General features: G+C 38.5%; 1 protein-coding gene across 1 annotated transcript; it reads left to right on the forward strand.

Moving 5' to 3' along the window:
• The first annotated feature begins 2,109 nt into the window (after positions 1 to 2,109).
• LECT2 (leukocyte cell derived chemotaxin 2) lies at positions 2,110 to 13,722 on the forward strand. The gene is made up of 4 exons (XM_043465455.1): positions 2,110 to 2,342; positions 4,410 to 4,506; positions 6,136 to 6,281; positions 13,458 to 13,722. The coding sequence occupies exons 1-4, from the start codon at positions 2,297 to 2,299 to the stop codon at positions 13,622 to 13,624; spliced, it is 456 nt and encodes a 151-aa protein (XP_043321390.1). The 5' UTR covers positions 2,110 to 2,296; the 3' UTR covers positions 13,625 to 13,722.
• The last annotated feature ends 2,286 nt before the right edge of the window (positions 13,723 to 16,008 follow it).

The following is a 16,008-nucleotide window of genomic DNA, read 5'->3' on the forward strand; positions in this document are numbered from 1 at the left end:
CTACCTCATCAGAAGCAGAAGGCAGAGTTACAGAGAAGCAGAGACAGGACAGGAAACAATCGAGCCTTGCAACTGGGTGAGAGCCCGGTGGGCTACAGTCCGTGGGGTCACAAAGAGTCGGACACGACTGAGCGACTACCACACTTACATGACTTTATCTCAAGCTCTTCTAACAAGAGATGAGACTAATGTGCTGAAAGTAACTTAGTTCATCACAATATAGGAAAAGAAGAGTTTTATCACCCCTGCCCTCAAATTTAAATTTATAGCCAGTTTTGAATTTCTCCTCATCTCGGGACTCCCTACCTTTAGTGAAATGCTAAGAAAAAAAATGAAAAGATCAAGGCGTGAGGTACAGGTCGGGGCATAGTTGGTGGGGCTGGGGGTGGTGTCAGGGGGCTGGGGGTGAGTAGGAGAGAAATGTGAAGCCAACTTACAGTGCTGTTAGCTGACTACATCTTGCAAAAGTTAAATACCCATAATTGTAGCCCAATAAGCATTTGTAATTCCACATGTATTTCTTTATGAAGTATAGCTTAGAGAAGATAAAGCTGTCTATTAACAGATCAGTGTTTCTAATCAAAAGATTTCTACCATGTAGCAACCATCTGATCGTACCTTATAATCACTGGTTATACAAAAGAACAATGACAGTGCCTTCTGGTCCTGAGATCCCATTTCAAAATGGACACTTGCCAGCTTTGTTCAGAACAAATCTTCAGTTAGCTAGCTTATAAACAATATTTGCTTTAATTCCCATATTTTTTCCTTAAACATAATGGAGTTTAATTATTGTATTCAATAATTAACATTACAATTATTGGAAGCTGGTAATTTTTTGATGTAAATTTAGGAATATGGTTTAAGTAATTTAACATGCTGATTCCCATCATGATGTTTTTAAAATTGTCAGTTAACACCTAGACAAATTTAATTCAACATGTTCTTCATTCTAGTTACAAAGAAATTGTCAGGTATACTTTAGCTCGGGCTTCCCAGGTGGCACTAGAGGTAAAGAACCTGCCGATGCAGGAGACATAAGAGACGCAGGTTCCATCCCCGGGTCAGGAAGATTCCCTGGAGAAGGGAATGGCAACCCACTCCAACATTCTTGCCTGGAGAATCCCATAGACAGAGGAGCCCGGTGGGCTACAGTCCACGGGGTCGCGGAGTCGGACATAACTGAAGTGACTTAGCACAGCACGGCATACTTCCTATTAGGGATGTGCAACTTTGGCACGATGAACATTTTGGGCCAGATAATTCTTTGCCCTGGGGTACGTTCTATGTCTGGTACGATGTTTAGCAGTAGCCCTGGCCTCTGCCCACTATGTTCCAACAGCGGCTGTGTAGCAGTGACAACCAAAAACATTTCTAGACACTTCCAAGTATTTCCTGGGGGACAAAATTACTCCAGGTGAGAACCACTGCTGTGGATAAATGACCAATGAATGCCTAAGAGAGAATCTCTCTAGATGATTCTAACACAGCAAAACTTCCCCTCTTCCCCATAGGTTTGAATCCCAAATCTGTTACGTCCCCTCCACGTGATCTTGAGTGAATTCACCTAATCAAACTGTGCCTTTGTTTTCTCTTCTGGAAAACGGGAATGATAATATATATTCCAACTGCTATTATACTCCATCGTATGACTATATCTTTCATCCTTTTCTCTACTTATGGGTACTGTGGATGTTAATTTTTCATTATTACAAACAAGCAAACATTTAAAATCACATATTTAAAGAAATATAATTTTCTCAAAATTATAAAAGTATTTGCAAACATTACACAGATAAAATTAACTGATCATCCAAAAAAACCCAAGGGATATACTAAAGAATATACTATAGAAGGTCATACATTATTAATCTTATTTTCTGAAACATGCCCTACCCAGGGAATGAAAGATAGATCTACTAGTGGACAATATTAAATATTCATTTTTTTCATGTGGATATCCTCCCACCCGTCACAGCCCAGAGAAAAATCACTCTTCACCCAGCCTTGTCTTATCATTTCTGTTAATATTTAGTCAGCATTTCCAATAAAGTTAACTTCTTCAGATGAAAAACTTTTACGTAGGTCCTACATAGCCGTCTACAGAGTATTAAAATCTGACTCCTTCCATTCTCGTAAATTTTTGGGTCTCATACCAAATTGAAGACACGAGAGATGCAGAATTCTAAGGTTAAATAGCTAGAAAATACTAGTTCAGACTGGAATATTCTTCACAGAGTGCGTGGGGACAAGGCTAAGTGTCAGAGGAAGAAGCATTCTAGAGAGACAAAGACAAATGTTTTCCACAGGAGCCCTCCTTCTGGCTGCTCTGATTTCTCCTGGTAAGTCAAAATTACTGTCTTAGAATCCTGGCTGGCTTTTAAAAATTGATTCCAAGGACAGATTTGAAAGTCATTAACATTACAATCACAACAGAAACTTGTATATTTGGTTGTTAACAGTGGAATAGGAAGCAAAGCTGAAATAGAGACACCGACGCAGAGAACAAACATGGACACCAAGAGGGTAATGGCAGGGTGGGATGAATTGGGAGACCGGGGATGACATATATACACTACCACGTATAAGACAGAAATCTAATGAGAACCTACCGTATTGCATAGGGGAAAAAGCAGCTTTGTCTGTGTGTAGGACATACATTGTTAACTTTAAAAATGCATTCCAATAAACATTAGGTGCAGACATATATTATTTGATTCTGCTTATACAAGGTAACTAGAATAGTCAAGTTCATAGAGTTAGAAGGTATACTGGTAGATGCTGTTGCGGGGGGCAGTGAGGGGAGTGGGGAGTTGGTGTTTATTGCAGACACAGTTTCCATTTAGGAAGGTGAACAAGTTGGGAGATGGATGAAGAGTTGCACAACAATATGAATGTACTTAGTGTCACTGAAACGCACGGTTAGATATGGTTAACACAGTATGTTTTATGTTATGGGACTTGTACCACAATTAAAAAAAAACATTTTAAAAAAAGGCAGAATAGGAAGAATACATAGGGTCAGGAGTGGTTCTCAATGATTTCCTCCTGAATGTTCTATTTCTTTAATGAGAGAAGCAGAAAAGGAAGAACAATCTTAGTTTGGAATTAATTGGAACAAAATTATAAAATAAAGTTTGTATGAGAATCTGATTTAGAAAACCCCTGACACAAAAATTAGTATGCATTAGGACAAGGGGAACACTCCCCTGTCATAGCAAAAGAGCAAATGAATACATTAATTTCTTTTTTTTCTCTTTATTTTTTCCCTTATTTTTATTAGTTGGAGGCTAATTACTTTACAATATTGTAGTGGTTTTTGCCATACACTGACATGAACATTAATTTCTGATAATAATAACTAATATATGCCTCAATTCTGAAGGATAAATATTAGTGTCAAAGTGACTTGAAGCTTGGTCCCAAGGCATAAGACTTGTGAAACCCACCTTTTAGAGGTATATTCAAGAATATGCTTAATGGTCATATTCTGTAGCTTCTTTTCATAACATATATTAATGAATAGCAAAATACCTTTAAATACAATCAACAACCAAATTAGCAGATTCCTGCTTTTGCTTCCATTTTTTGCTAGTTTGCTTTGAAGTAAAACAATGAGTTTCTTAATGCATCTCTCTGTGAATATAAATAATTAGAAATCCAGGAAACAATTTAAAGGAACATTTATCAAGTGCTTACTCTAATAACGAGAAGTTGTCTGGAAAGTTTGCACAAAACATACGAAGAAAGCCAGCCCCCTCCCTCCATGTTTTACTGCTTCTCAGTTTTTCAAATAATTGTCATTACTCACTTCCCCACCTTCTCTTCACACTCCACTCTAGGCTAAATTACTTTGACATGTTCTTATTTCTAAGAATCTCCTCTTCTATGTTAACGAATATGAAAGAGATCCATTTAGTGTTAAATAAACTTTGCTAACTCATAGTTTGTTTTTCCTTAAATTCAAATATCTTCTTGGATCAAGACTAAAAATAAAGAACATTTCGAAGTTACTCTAGAATCATTTCTTTGAGCCATGTTGTTTGATTATTTTGTTTAACCTAATCATAGAATTCCCCACGCCAAGTCATAAGCAAAGAAAAATTTTAAAGCACAATCTACAACTTTTTTGGGGGGGGGATAATATAAAACAAATAATAAAGATGAATGCTTGTAAATAAACTTACAAATACTCTGTATGTCAGAAAACAAACTTCCATGGCCAGGGAAAAAAGAGCCATCTTATAGCTGAATCAGGAGTTAAAGGCAGGCCACCCCATAAACTACAGAAAAAATCAGAGAAAAAGTATAATGAAAAGAGAAATTTTGAATCTACTGGGAGACATGAGGATAATGGATATTGGGACTATGTGGTCAGGAAATCTGCTTCTCATGTTTTTCCTTTTCAGCACTGGCTGGACCATGGGCTATTATATGTGCTGGCAAGTCTTCCAATGAGATCAGGACATGTGATGGCCACGGCTGTGGCCAGTACACGGCTCAAAGGTAATGGGGTTTCACACATACGCTCTTTCAGCTCAACCTCTTTGCTCAGTGTCCTTGCTGTAAGTTTCCACAAGTGCTCACCATCCTCTCCCTTCTGACAGCAGGAAAATTCAGAGGCAAAACCAGTTACATTACCATGTCTGGAGCAACTTCCAAGAACAGGGCTTCAACTGGGGGCTCTGAATTGAGAAGAGAGCACTGCATACAGACCACAGAGAGGAGAGCAGTGTTTTCTCTCTCTGTGTTTTCAAATGTTGACTCGTCTCACCTGGATTTTCCAACATGAAAACCAAACTTTACCATCCCATTTTATAGATGAGGAACTTGAAATGGGACACCAAAGGGTTGAGGGACCTGCCAAACACAGTTGAAGGTGGTTGAAGGCTGGGGGACTAGGATTCAGGCTTTCAGCTCTTCTTCCTAGCAGACTATGGTGCTACTGACCCAGGCTTTAGGAGGTAAATACCAAAGTCTGGCCCTAAGCAGGTAATCTCTTCCAGACAGTGAGGGACATACTATGAATTTTCAACAATTCTCAGTACTACTTAGGGAGTGCCACTTTCTGATGAAATAGCAACATGTCCAATTGCATTTAGAGAAGGCAATGGCAACCCACTCCAGTACTCTTGCCTGGAAAATCCCATGGACAGAGGAGCCTCGTGGGCTACAGTCCGTGGGGTCGCAATGAGTCAGACACGACTAAGTGTGTACAGCACACGCAGCAATTGCATTACCAGTCACCACTCTAATCACAGAACTCTCACTCACACAGATACTATTCACAAAGCAACGTCTCATACATAGAATAGGGCTGAGAAATGGGACACAGGGGAAAGTGGCCTCTGAATTGCCAAAATTAAGGCTCAGTTAGTTCATAAACCCTAAAGTTTATGCACTTGACTCATTCAGTAACTTACTGGCCCCTCACATGGAACCTGCTCGATGTTGCTATACACATAATCCTGATGTATCTGGCTAACAATCCTGGTGAATCTGACGTTCAGGTAGCCTATTAGAAGGGAGAAGAGCCTGGTAAGAGAAGGAAGAGTGAGGACTGTTAGAGACAAACCTCAGGAAACCTTACAACCTGGGATCATTTTGCATTTGTGCTCCACACAGTTTAATAATTGTAGGAGGTATCAGTCACTATATTAAAATGTCATACACAATAAATGATGTGTATAGATCACTGAGAGAAAATAAGACTATGTTTCTTTTTATATAACAGGTTCCCATAAAAAATCAACTCTTTTCTAAGTGGTCTTGCAGATGTAAAGATGCAGGTATCTATAATGTTTATTTAAATTGATTGCCTCATCTCCCCCAGATGCCATATAATATTAACGGCTAACATTTTTTTTAAATGCCTCTTGTGAAAAAAACAAAACAAACAAACAAAAAAAAACGCCTCTTGTGTACCAAATACTATCTTACATGCTTTAACCTTTACAACGTGATTATGAATACCTGCGGAGAGGGAGGTGAAAACTGACTAAACAGAGTGAGGAAACCTGGGACATCCCAACATTTTTGATACCCTGGACTGGGAACAGTGAGTTAACCTCTGTTCCTGGCCAATAAAATTCCCAGGGCAGTTCTTCAGTCTGTTCATTCTTATTTACATCCTAGAAATCAGAGGCTTCACCAGGGTGTAGATGTCTTGTGCCCAGATGGCTCTACTGTTTACGCACCTTTCACCGGAATGATCATGGGCCAGGAGAAGCCTTATAAAAACAAAAATGCCATCAATAATGGTGTTCGGATCTCTGGAAGAGGTAAGAAGTGGTGTATGTACCTGGGGCATATAGTGGAGATCTTTGATGCTTATTTAATGTATATTCTATAGAGAGAAGTTTCATTCTTCTTTCAAAGGAACAAAACCTAGGAACTAAAGGACAAGGGTACCATACTAAAACAGCCCACACATTTTCCAAGATGTTTCACCACTTTCCCTACAGTCATCTTATTTATGCATACACTCCCCACATGGCTCTATATCTCACTGGGGCACTGTCCTCCTGAGGCCCACGTGGCTTTGCTTAACATCCTCCAAGCAAAATCACTTTCAGCAATATTAGCTATAAAGAATAGATGCTTTCATTTACCAGTTCCACAACTGGAAAATGTTGGCATTTCTGCAAGAGTTGATGTGAACTATTTTCAAATGTTCAGCTGTACATGTGTCTAGTGGTGAAAGTGAAGTCCGAAGCTGTAAAGAACAATATTGCATAGGGACCTGGAATGTTAGGTCCATGAATCAAGGTAAACTGGATGTTGTCAAGCAGGAGATGGCAAGATTGAACATAAACATTTTAGGAATCAGTGAACTAAAATGGACGGGAATGGTCAAATTTAATTCAGATGACCATTATACCTATTACTGTGGGCAAGAACCACTTAGAAGAAATGGAGTAGCCCTCATAGTCAGAAAGAGTCTGAAATGCAGTGCTTGGGTGCAATCTCAAAAACAACAGAATAATCTCAGTTGATTTCCAAGACAAACCATTCAACATCACACTAATCCAAGTCTATGCCCCAACCACTGATGCTGAAGAAGGTGAAGTTCATCAGTTCTATTAAGACTGACAAGGCCTTCTAGAACTAACACCAAAAAAGAGATGTCCTTTTCATCATAGGGCACTGGGATGCAAAAGTAGGAAGTCAAGAATAACAGACAAACTTGGAATAACAGGCAAGTTTGGCCTTAGAGTACAAAATGAAGCAGAGCAAAGGCTAACACAATATTGTCAAGAGAATGCACTGGTCATAGCAAATTCCCTTTTCCAACAACTCAAGAGACAGCTCTACATATGGACATTACCAGGTAGTCAATACCCAAATCTGATTATGTTCTTTGCAGCCAGAGATGAAGAAGTGCTATACCATCAGCAAAAATGATAATTGGAGCTGACTGTGGCTCAGATCATGAACTCCTTATTGCAAAATTCAGGCTTAAATTGAAGAAAGTAAGGAAAATCCCTAGGCCATTCAGATATGACCTAAAGCAAATCCCTGATGATTAAACAGCGGAAGTGACAAATAGATTCAAGGGATTATATCTGGAGACAGAATGCCTGAAGAACTACGGACAGAGGTTTGTGTAACACTATTGGGGCTTCCCTTGTAGCTCAGTTGGTAAAGAATCTGCCTGCAGTGCAGGAGACCTGCATTTACTCCCTGGGTTGGGAAGATCCCCTGGAGAAGGAAATGGCAACCCACTCCAGTATCCTTGCCTGGAAAATCTCATGGACAGAGGAGCCTGGTGGGCTGCAGTCCATGGGGTCGCAAAGAGTTGGGCACGACTGAGCGATTAACACTAATACTATATAGGAGGCAGTGACAAAAACAATCCCAAAGAAACAGAAACGCAAGAAGGCAAAGTGGTTGTCTGAGGAGGCCTTACAAATAGCTGAGAAGAGAAGAAAAGTGAAAAGCAAAGGAGAAAGGCAAAGATAGACTCAACTGAGTGCACAGTTCAGAGAATACAAAGGAGAGACAAGAAGGCCTTCTTAAATGAATAATGCCAGGAAGTAGAGGAAAATAGAGAAATAGAGGAAAAATAGAATGGGTAAGACTAAAGATCTCTTCCCAAAAAAGGAGCTATCAAGGGAACATTTCATGCAAGAATGGGGCATGATAAAGGACAGAAACGGTAAGCAAAAACAGAAGAGATTAAGAAGAGGTGGCAAGAATACACAGAAGAACTATACAAGAAAGGTCTTAATGACCCAGATAATCACAATGATATGGTTACTCACCTAGAGGCAGAGTATGAAGTCAAGTGGGCCTTATGAAGCATTACTAAAAACAAAGCTAGTGGAGGTGACAGAATTCCAGCTGAGCTATTTAAAATCCTAAAAGATGATGCTGTTAAAGTGCTGCACTCAACATGTCAGCAAATTTGGAAAACTCAACAGTGGCCACAGGACTGGAAAAGGTCAGCTTTCGTTCCAGTCCCAAGGAAGGGCAATGCCAAAGATCATTCAATCTGCTCAACAGTTGTACTCATTTCACATGCTAGCAAGGTTATGCTTAAAATCCTTCAAGCTAGGCTTCAGCAGTACATGAACCAAGAACTCCCAGGTGTACAAGCTGGGTTTCGAAGAGGCAGAGAAACCAGGGATCAAATTGCAAACATTTGTTGTATCATGGAGAAAGAAAGAGAGTTTCAGAAAAACGTCTGCTTCATTGACTAGGCTAAAGTCTTTCACTAGGTGGTTCACAATGAACTGTGGGAAATTCTTAAAGAGATGGGAATAGCAGAACACCTTACCTGCCTCCTGAGAAAGCTGTATGTGGGTCAGGAAGAAACAGTTAGAACTGGATTTGGAACAACTGACTGGTTCAAAATTGAGAAAGAAGTATGACAAGGCTATGTATTGTCACCCTGCTAATTTAACTTATATGCAGAGTACATTATGTGAAATGCCTGGCTGGATGAATCACAAGCTAAAATCAAGATTGCTGGGAGAAATATCAACAAACTCAGGTATGCAGATGATACCACTCTAATGGTAGAAAGTGAAGAGGAACTAAAGAGCCTCTTGATGAAAGTGAAAGATAAGAGTGAAAAAACTGGCTTAAAACTCAACATTCAAAAAACTAAGATCATGGCATCCAGTGCCATCATTTCATGGCAGAGATGGGGGAAAACTGTAAACAGTGACAGATTTTATTGTCTTGGGCTCCAAAATCACTGTGGATGGTGACTGCAGCCATAAAGTTAAAAAACACTTGCTCCTTGAAGGAAAACTATGACAAACCTAGACAGTGTATTAAAAAAGCAGAGACATCATTTTGCCAACAAAGGTCCATATAGTCAAAGCTATGGCTTTTCCAGTAGTCATGTAGAGATGTGATAGTTGGACCATAAAGAAGGCTGAGCGCCGAAGAATTGATGCTTTTGAACTGTGGTGCTGGAGAACTCTTTAGAGTCCCCTGGATTGCAAGGAGATCAAATCCTGAAGGTAATCAATCCTGAATATTTATTGGAAGGACTGATGCTGAAGCTGACGCTCCAATACTTTTGCCACCAGATGCGAAGAGCAGACTCAATGGAAAAGATCCAGATGCCGGGCAAGATTGAAGGCAAAAGGAGAAGAGGGTGACAGAGGATGAGATGGTTAGATGGTATCACCAATTTAATGGACAAAAATTTAAGCCAACTCCAGGAGATAGTGCAGGACAGAGGAGCCTGCTGTGCTACAGTCCACAGACTCACAAAGAGGGGGACACAATTTAGCAACTGAACAAAAACAACATTTTCAGAAGTTCTATGTTCTAGGTAAAGTCAGGTCTCCTGGTACTACAGGTCCTAGGCTTCTTATTTGGTTGTTTTAAATCTATTGCAGTAGAATATACACACAGCAAAGTGCACAAAGCAAAAATGGCCAGCTCTATGAATTTTCACGAAGTAAGCACACCAGTGTAACCTGCTGGTTACACTATTTCAAGAAAAAGTACAACAGCAGCAACCCAGAGAGCCCTTGTACTACTTTTTAGCTTTTTTAAATCTTTTTGCCTAGTTTTTGAAAATGACTTAAATAGAATTAAACAACATGCACTCTTTTGAGCGGGGGCCTTCTTTTATTCCCATGATGTTTGCAAGATTCATTCATCGTTATTTACCTATAGTATCCATTGCATGCATGTATGTTTATTTATTTAATCATTCTCTAAATGGACATATGGGCAGTATCCAGTTTTAAGCAATTAGGAAAATGCTACTATGAACTTTCTAATACATGTCTTTTCATGAACATAAATTTGCATTCCTGCTGGGGGTGGGTTCAGTGACACTCCTCTCACCAAGGCTATGAGAAACACTTTGCTAGGCAGCCCGCATCCTTAAGGAGCTATCTGGAGGCTATCTTCTCTAGGCTTAAAATAAGAGAAATGACTGCCATTGAAAGGACTCCACTGAACAGTCACAGTTGGCTACCTTGACTGTCTATCCAACAGGCAGCAGAGGTGAAACAGTCATCAGATGCATCAGAAACAAGGATCTATGGCATTGTCTGGTTAATCACGGTGACCTAGAACCAAATAGATGGGCAGAGTACTAAAGCTTTATTTGATTTGTATAAAAGGAAATACTATAGGTCTGATTAACAAAAAATTCTGACCTCAATCAATTCTGGGTCTGAGAATCTTCCCCCAACGCTATCAACTGATTCCCAGACTTGAGTCAGTTTATAGTCCTGGGGGGGCTCTCTTGAATGAAAGGGAGGTTGAGCCTTTCTAAGGAAGGGCTGTCACAAAGCCAAAAATTTATACTATAAACCTTACTTGTAGCCATTCTCAAAGGGACCTGCTCTAGCCTTTTAGCAGGATGACTGCACACTGGAGATGAAGACACTTAAAACTTTGACACTAATTCCTAAAGACACAGAAGGCACTGTGGTCCCTGACTAGGGCTCATGGACTCAGGTGATCAAGACAGTTTTTCACTAGGGTCCATCTTACAAGCGGACTGAGTGCATCCACATGACTCCCTTGTAGCAACTTCCCTGGTCCAGAATGCATAGCTGGAATCAATATACTCAGCAACTGGCAGACGCTAGAGGAGTGGAGTTGCTGGGTCACTTGGTAGATGTACCTGCAGCATTAGCAGATACTGCCACCCGCTTTCCCAAAGTGGTGCTGTTCATTCACACTCCCAAGAGGAATGTGTGAAAATTCCACTTGCTCCATACACAATACTTGGTATTATCTACTTTTCTCATTTCAGCCATTCTCATGAGTGTGTAATGGTATCTCCTTTAACTTTAATCTTCATTTCCCTATGGCTAATGATATTGAGCCCTTTTTCATATTTATTGATAACACTGATACTGTGAAGTGCCTCTTCATGTATTTTGCAAAATGTCCGGTGTTTTCTTAAAGGTATGTGGGAGCTTTTTGTGTATTTTGGACACAAGTTCTTTGCCAAATATGTATTATAACTATCTTCTCCCATTTTATGGTTCCTTTTTTTTTTACTTTTCAAATGTTGTTTTTTAATAAACCAAAATTCTTATTTTTAATGCAGTCCAATTTAGTAATATCTTCCTTTACTGTTAATAATTTTTATTACCTGTTTAAGACACACTTGCCCACCCTGAAGCCCTAAAGATATTCACCCTATGCTTTTGTCCACAAGCTTTATTGCTTGACCTTTCATATTTAGATTTATAATCCTTCTGGAATTGGCTTTTGTGTAAGGAATGAGAAGAATCAAATTCTTCTCCCATATAGATAGCTGACTCCTTACCATTAACTTGCCAATACTGTTTTCTCCTCACTACACAGCAGTATCTTGTCATAAATCAAGGTCTGCATATATGTGGGTCTGTTTATGATCTTTCTACTGTGTTACACTGGCCAGTTGGTTAATCTTCCAGCAGTACTGCACTGTCTTAATTATCTTAGCTATAAAATACATCTTGATCTCTAATAGTATAAATCTTCCAACTCTGCTCATCTTTTCAGATTGCCTTGCCAAGTCCTGGGTTATCTGAATTTCCAAATAAATTGCAGAAGCAGTTTGTCGATCTCCACCAAAAATCTTGCTGGGTCTTAGATTGGGTTTGCATTGATTATACAGATCAAACTGAGAAGAATTGATGTCTTAGAAGTAATGGGCTTTTCAATCAATGAGCATGTTGTATCTTTCACTTATTTAGATCTTCTTGCACTGCTACACTAGTAGTTGTATTAGTATCAATGTAGCACTCTTGGGCATATTCTGTTTAACTTACGTATATAAAATGTAGCTTATGGATTTTGCTTAGATTTTCTACAGCAGTATAATAAAAGCCACATATGTAATCTTAATTTTCCGCATCCACATTAAGTAAAAAGAAACAACTTAATTTTAATATTTTAAGATCTCCAAATTATTAACATTTCAAAATGCAATTAATATAAAATTAGTAATGCTTAACTTTGGGGGGGTACTGTCTTCAAAATCCAATGTGTATCTTATCCTTAAAGTGCACCTAATTAGCTACATTTCAAGTGCTGGCCAGTCAGTGGCTAGCAGCTACTGTGTTGGACAGGACACGTCTATAGCCTTTCTTACGCTTTCTGTCCAGCTGACCTGTTTGCACTGACACCAGATGTGTTGAAGTCTTCTACTACTACTGGGTTTCTATTTATCCTTGTATCTCCTGTAATCTCTCCTTTATATGATTTTTGTGTTATATAATGATTATAATGATTTCTGTGTTATTTAGTGCCTGGATAGTTTTAACTATTATATCTTCATTGGATTTAGCATTATAATTGTCATTCTTTGTCTTGCTTCAATGCTTTTTGGCCTGAAGGTTAGAAGATCATAACCCTTGCTTTCCCTTTCCTTCCATTTGCAAGGTAAATCTTTTTCAGCCCTGAATTTTTATACCTTTTCAGTGACTGTCTAATTGTACACAGCACAGACTGTCATTTTGCTTTTCAAGCCAATATGAAAATCTTTTTAAAACATGAATTAACATTTATAGATACAACTCATATATTTTGTCCCAACACTGTTATTATTTTATAATTATGGTATTATAATGGTATTATTTCTATGCTTTGACAGGTCTTTTTTTTCTTCTGGTATTTAGAAAGCTTTGTATTCTTGTGCTTGTTATTTCTATTTTGCTTTGTTTTTAAAAGTCTGTTTTGTCAGAATCTGTCTTGAAGTTGACATTGTTCTGGGTCAATTTTTTCCAGCTAGCTGGTGTTTCTCAGCTATTCTTAATGCCTTTTTAAACTACTCATTTGAGTCTATTCTTCCTTCAGCATCTTGTAATTTTAGTCTTCATTTCTGATATGATTTTGTCATTTTCTTCTGTTCTCTCATTGAGTTCAATCAACCATCCTTTCTTTTTGTCTTTATTTTCATTTCTGCTCTTTAAAAAAAACCTTCTGATTCAAGGCTACTAAAACCTAGATAATGAATAATTTTACTTCTTCTTTTCTTTTAGGTTTCTGCATTAAAATGTTCTATATCAAGCCAATTAAATATAAAGGTTCTATCAAGAAGGGAGAAAAACTGGGCACTGTGTTGCCCTTGCAGAAAGTTTACCCTGGAATACAATCCCACATACATATTGAAAACTGTGACTTGAGTGATCCTACTGTCTACCTATAGATGGAAGACAAGCCGATCTTCGAAAAAGACAGCCATCTTCTTAAAACCTAGGCACCTATCCTGCTTTTCAATAAATTCGTGCTCAAATAGAAACATGATGAATGAAAGAAAGAAAAAAGCATTTTGATTTCAACTCATTGCCACTTTGATGTTTTGAGGGTCAGTTCATTTCTCAGGTCTGATCTGTAACCTATGGGATCAGGGGTGTGTTTTTTCTTAAAGATTTCTCAGTCCTAAATAAATAGGATAAACAAACATACAATTTCAAACTGGTGCCAACAGCAATGTTGACATTTCTAAAACTAGCTTTCTGCTTGAAAATAAGAAAAAAACCTTAAGTGTTTTTAGGGCACAAGATTAGAGTGTTGTATAATGCTAGACACATAAAGTTCATAAATACCAAGGGAATAAACTCAAGGCTTCTTTTGAGTTAAGGCAGTAAAGAATTTCAGGAATACCCTTAGGTTTTGGTATTGGTATACCCAACCACTTTGGTGGTTGGAGGGTGAAGAGTTTACATGGATAAGACAGAATTTGCCAGTCTTGACATCCACACATTCCCAACACTCTATATAAGTTGTTGACCTTCCAGGTAATGAATGATAGTAGTCCAAGGGAATATGGAACATTGATTTCAGAAAGTCTACATTACGAGGAATACTAAAAAGAAAGAGATCTACCCTGACCTGAAGTATCTCATGCAACCAAGTCCGTCAGCCTCATCAAGCCATATGCCTGTAACAGCTACTTATTTTTACACATCATTGTATATCCTTATGATTCTTTCCTGGTTATGCTGACAACAGGTATAAGAGGGAAATAAGACCATATGACTATTCAAAGGACCAGAAATAATACGGCTCTGTAGATCTTAGTCAGTAAGAAATGAGTGAGGTGAATTCCTCCTTCTGGAAACTTTCTTCATGAATTTTTGCTTAAACTTTTTGGAATGTAGAAAACTCCAGTTGAATGACTCCATTCCTAGTGTAGCTATGCTATTGGAAATGTAGTCAACTGAACTTTTTTACTAGAGAGAAGGGGCTGCATTGGTATACTAGCACCTATGTACAAGAATGTTCATGATATTACTATCTGTCATAGCAAAACCCGGAACAACTCAAATGCCTGTCAACAGTCAGATGGACAAACTGTGGTTTCATTACAGAATGGAATATTATACAGCAATCGTAATAAATGAACCTCAGCTAAACATAACAAAATAGATGAATCATTAAAAAAGCTCAAAAGAGCATATAGCATGATACTGTTTTATAAAGCAAAAACACAATTTTTAGGAACACATGTATATGTGATAAAAACATATAAAAAGGTAATCAAGCAAATAATAAACACTAGTTATCTCAGGACTGGATAGGGAAGGACCACACAGAAAAATTTAGGTTACTATCAATGCTGTAGTTTTATGGTTGGGAGGTGACTTCACGAGTATTTATCATCATGAATAAGATGTTATAGAGGCAATGGGACTCAGGTGGGTATCCAGGAAGACGACTCACTGATGGCTCTCAGGTAGTTTAGAGTCTACACAACACCATCAGTATTTTCTCATATCCTGTTAGATACTATTCTCTACTGTGTCATAACATCTTATACAAGGCTAGCAAATTAAGACTTTACGTTTTGGTTAAAAAGAAGAAAACTGTAACACTGGCACTGCCTGGTTTGATCATCTACCTTATTCATCTCCCTAGTGCCAAATAACTTTAGGTCATTCCCAAAGATTACATTTCTCTTCAAAAAACAAAGTCTGTGCTCCCACTGAGATCACAAAAAAGGAAATAGCATACAGATTTCAAAGGCAATTTTAAAAGGAGCTCTAAAATTTCTGAACAATGAAATATACACTTAGCCTTCTAAATAATCAACCTTCTGAAGTGACTGTTTCAGAAACCAGACTCATTACCCGGAACGGACAGCTTCTCCAAGGTAGAGCAAAATTGCTGCCTTCTGCCTAGCCTCCCACAGGCACTCTCGTATCTGTTGAACGCAAATGCGAACTTCAGACTGAAGGACTTCTTTCCTCAGAATCACTAGAATATAGCGCCCTCTAGTGCACTGTATCAGAAGGTTGTTTTGTCTTCTTAATTTCCTTTTCCTTTAGGTTTGAGTGTTAAAATGTTCAGTCTAAAGTACTGCACAGGTTCAAATGACAGGGAGGTAACAGCACCGAGTAACTTAATTTTCATTGTTGAAGGTGATTATAACACATACTTAAAATTTTGGTGTCAGATACTAGCTTAAATCGGAGAAGGCAATGGCAGCCCACTCTAGGACTCTTGCCTGGAAAAATCCCATGGACAGAGGAGCCTGGCGGGCTGCCATCTATGGGGTCGCACAGAGTCAGACACAACTGAAGCAACTTA

The sequence above is a fragment of the Cervus canadensis genome, chromosome 4 (assembly GCF_019320065.1).
Source record: "Cervus canadensis isolate Bull #8, Minnesota chromosome 4, ASM1932006v1, whole genome shotgun sequence".
Lineage (NCBI taxonomy): Eukaryota > Metazoa > Chordata > Mammalia > Artiodactyla > Cervidae > Cervus > Cervus canadensis.

Bases quoted from the DNA above. Each gene is read 5' to 3' on its own strand.
- LECT2 (XM_043465455.1), top strand. From the start codon at position 2,297: ATGTTTTCCACAGGAGCCCTCCTTCTGGCTGCTCTGATTTCTCCTG. The intron at 2,343-4,409 runs GTAAGTCAAAAT...TTTCCTTTTCAG, and splicing joins GGCTGCTCTGATTTCTCCTG to CACTGGCTGGACCATGGGCT. The intron at 4,507-6,135 runs GTAATGGGGTTT...TTTACATCCTAG, and splicing joins GGCCAGTACACGGCTCAAAG to AAATCAGAGGCTTCACCAGG.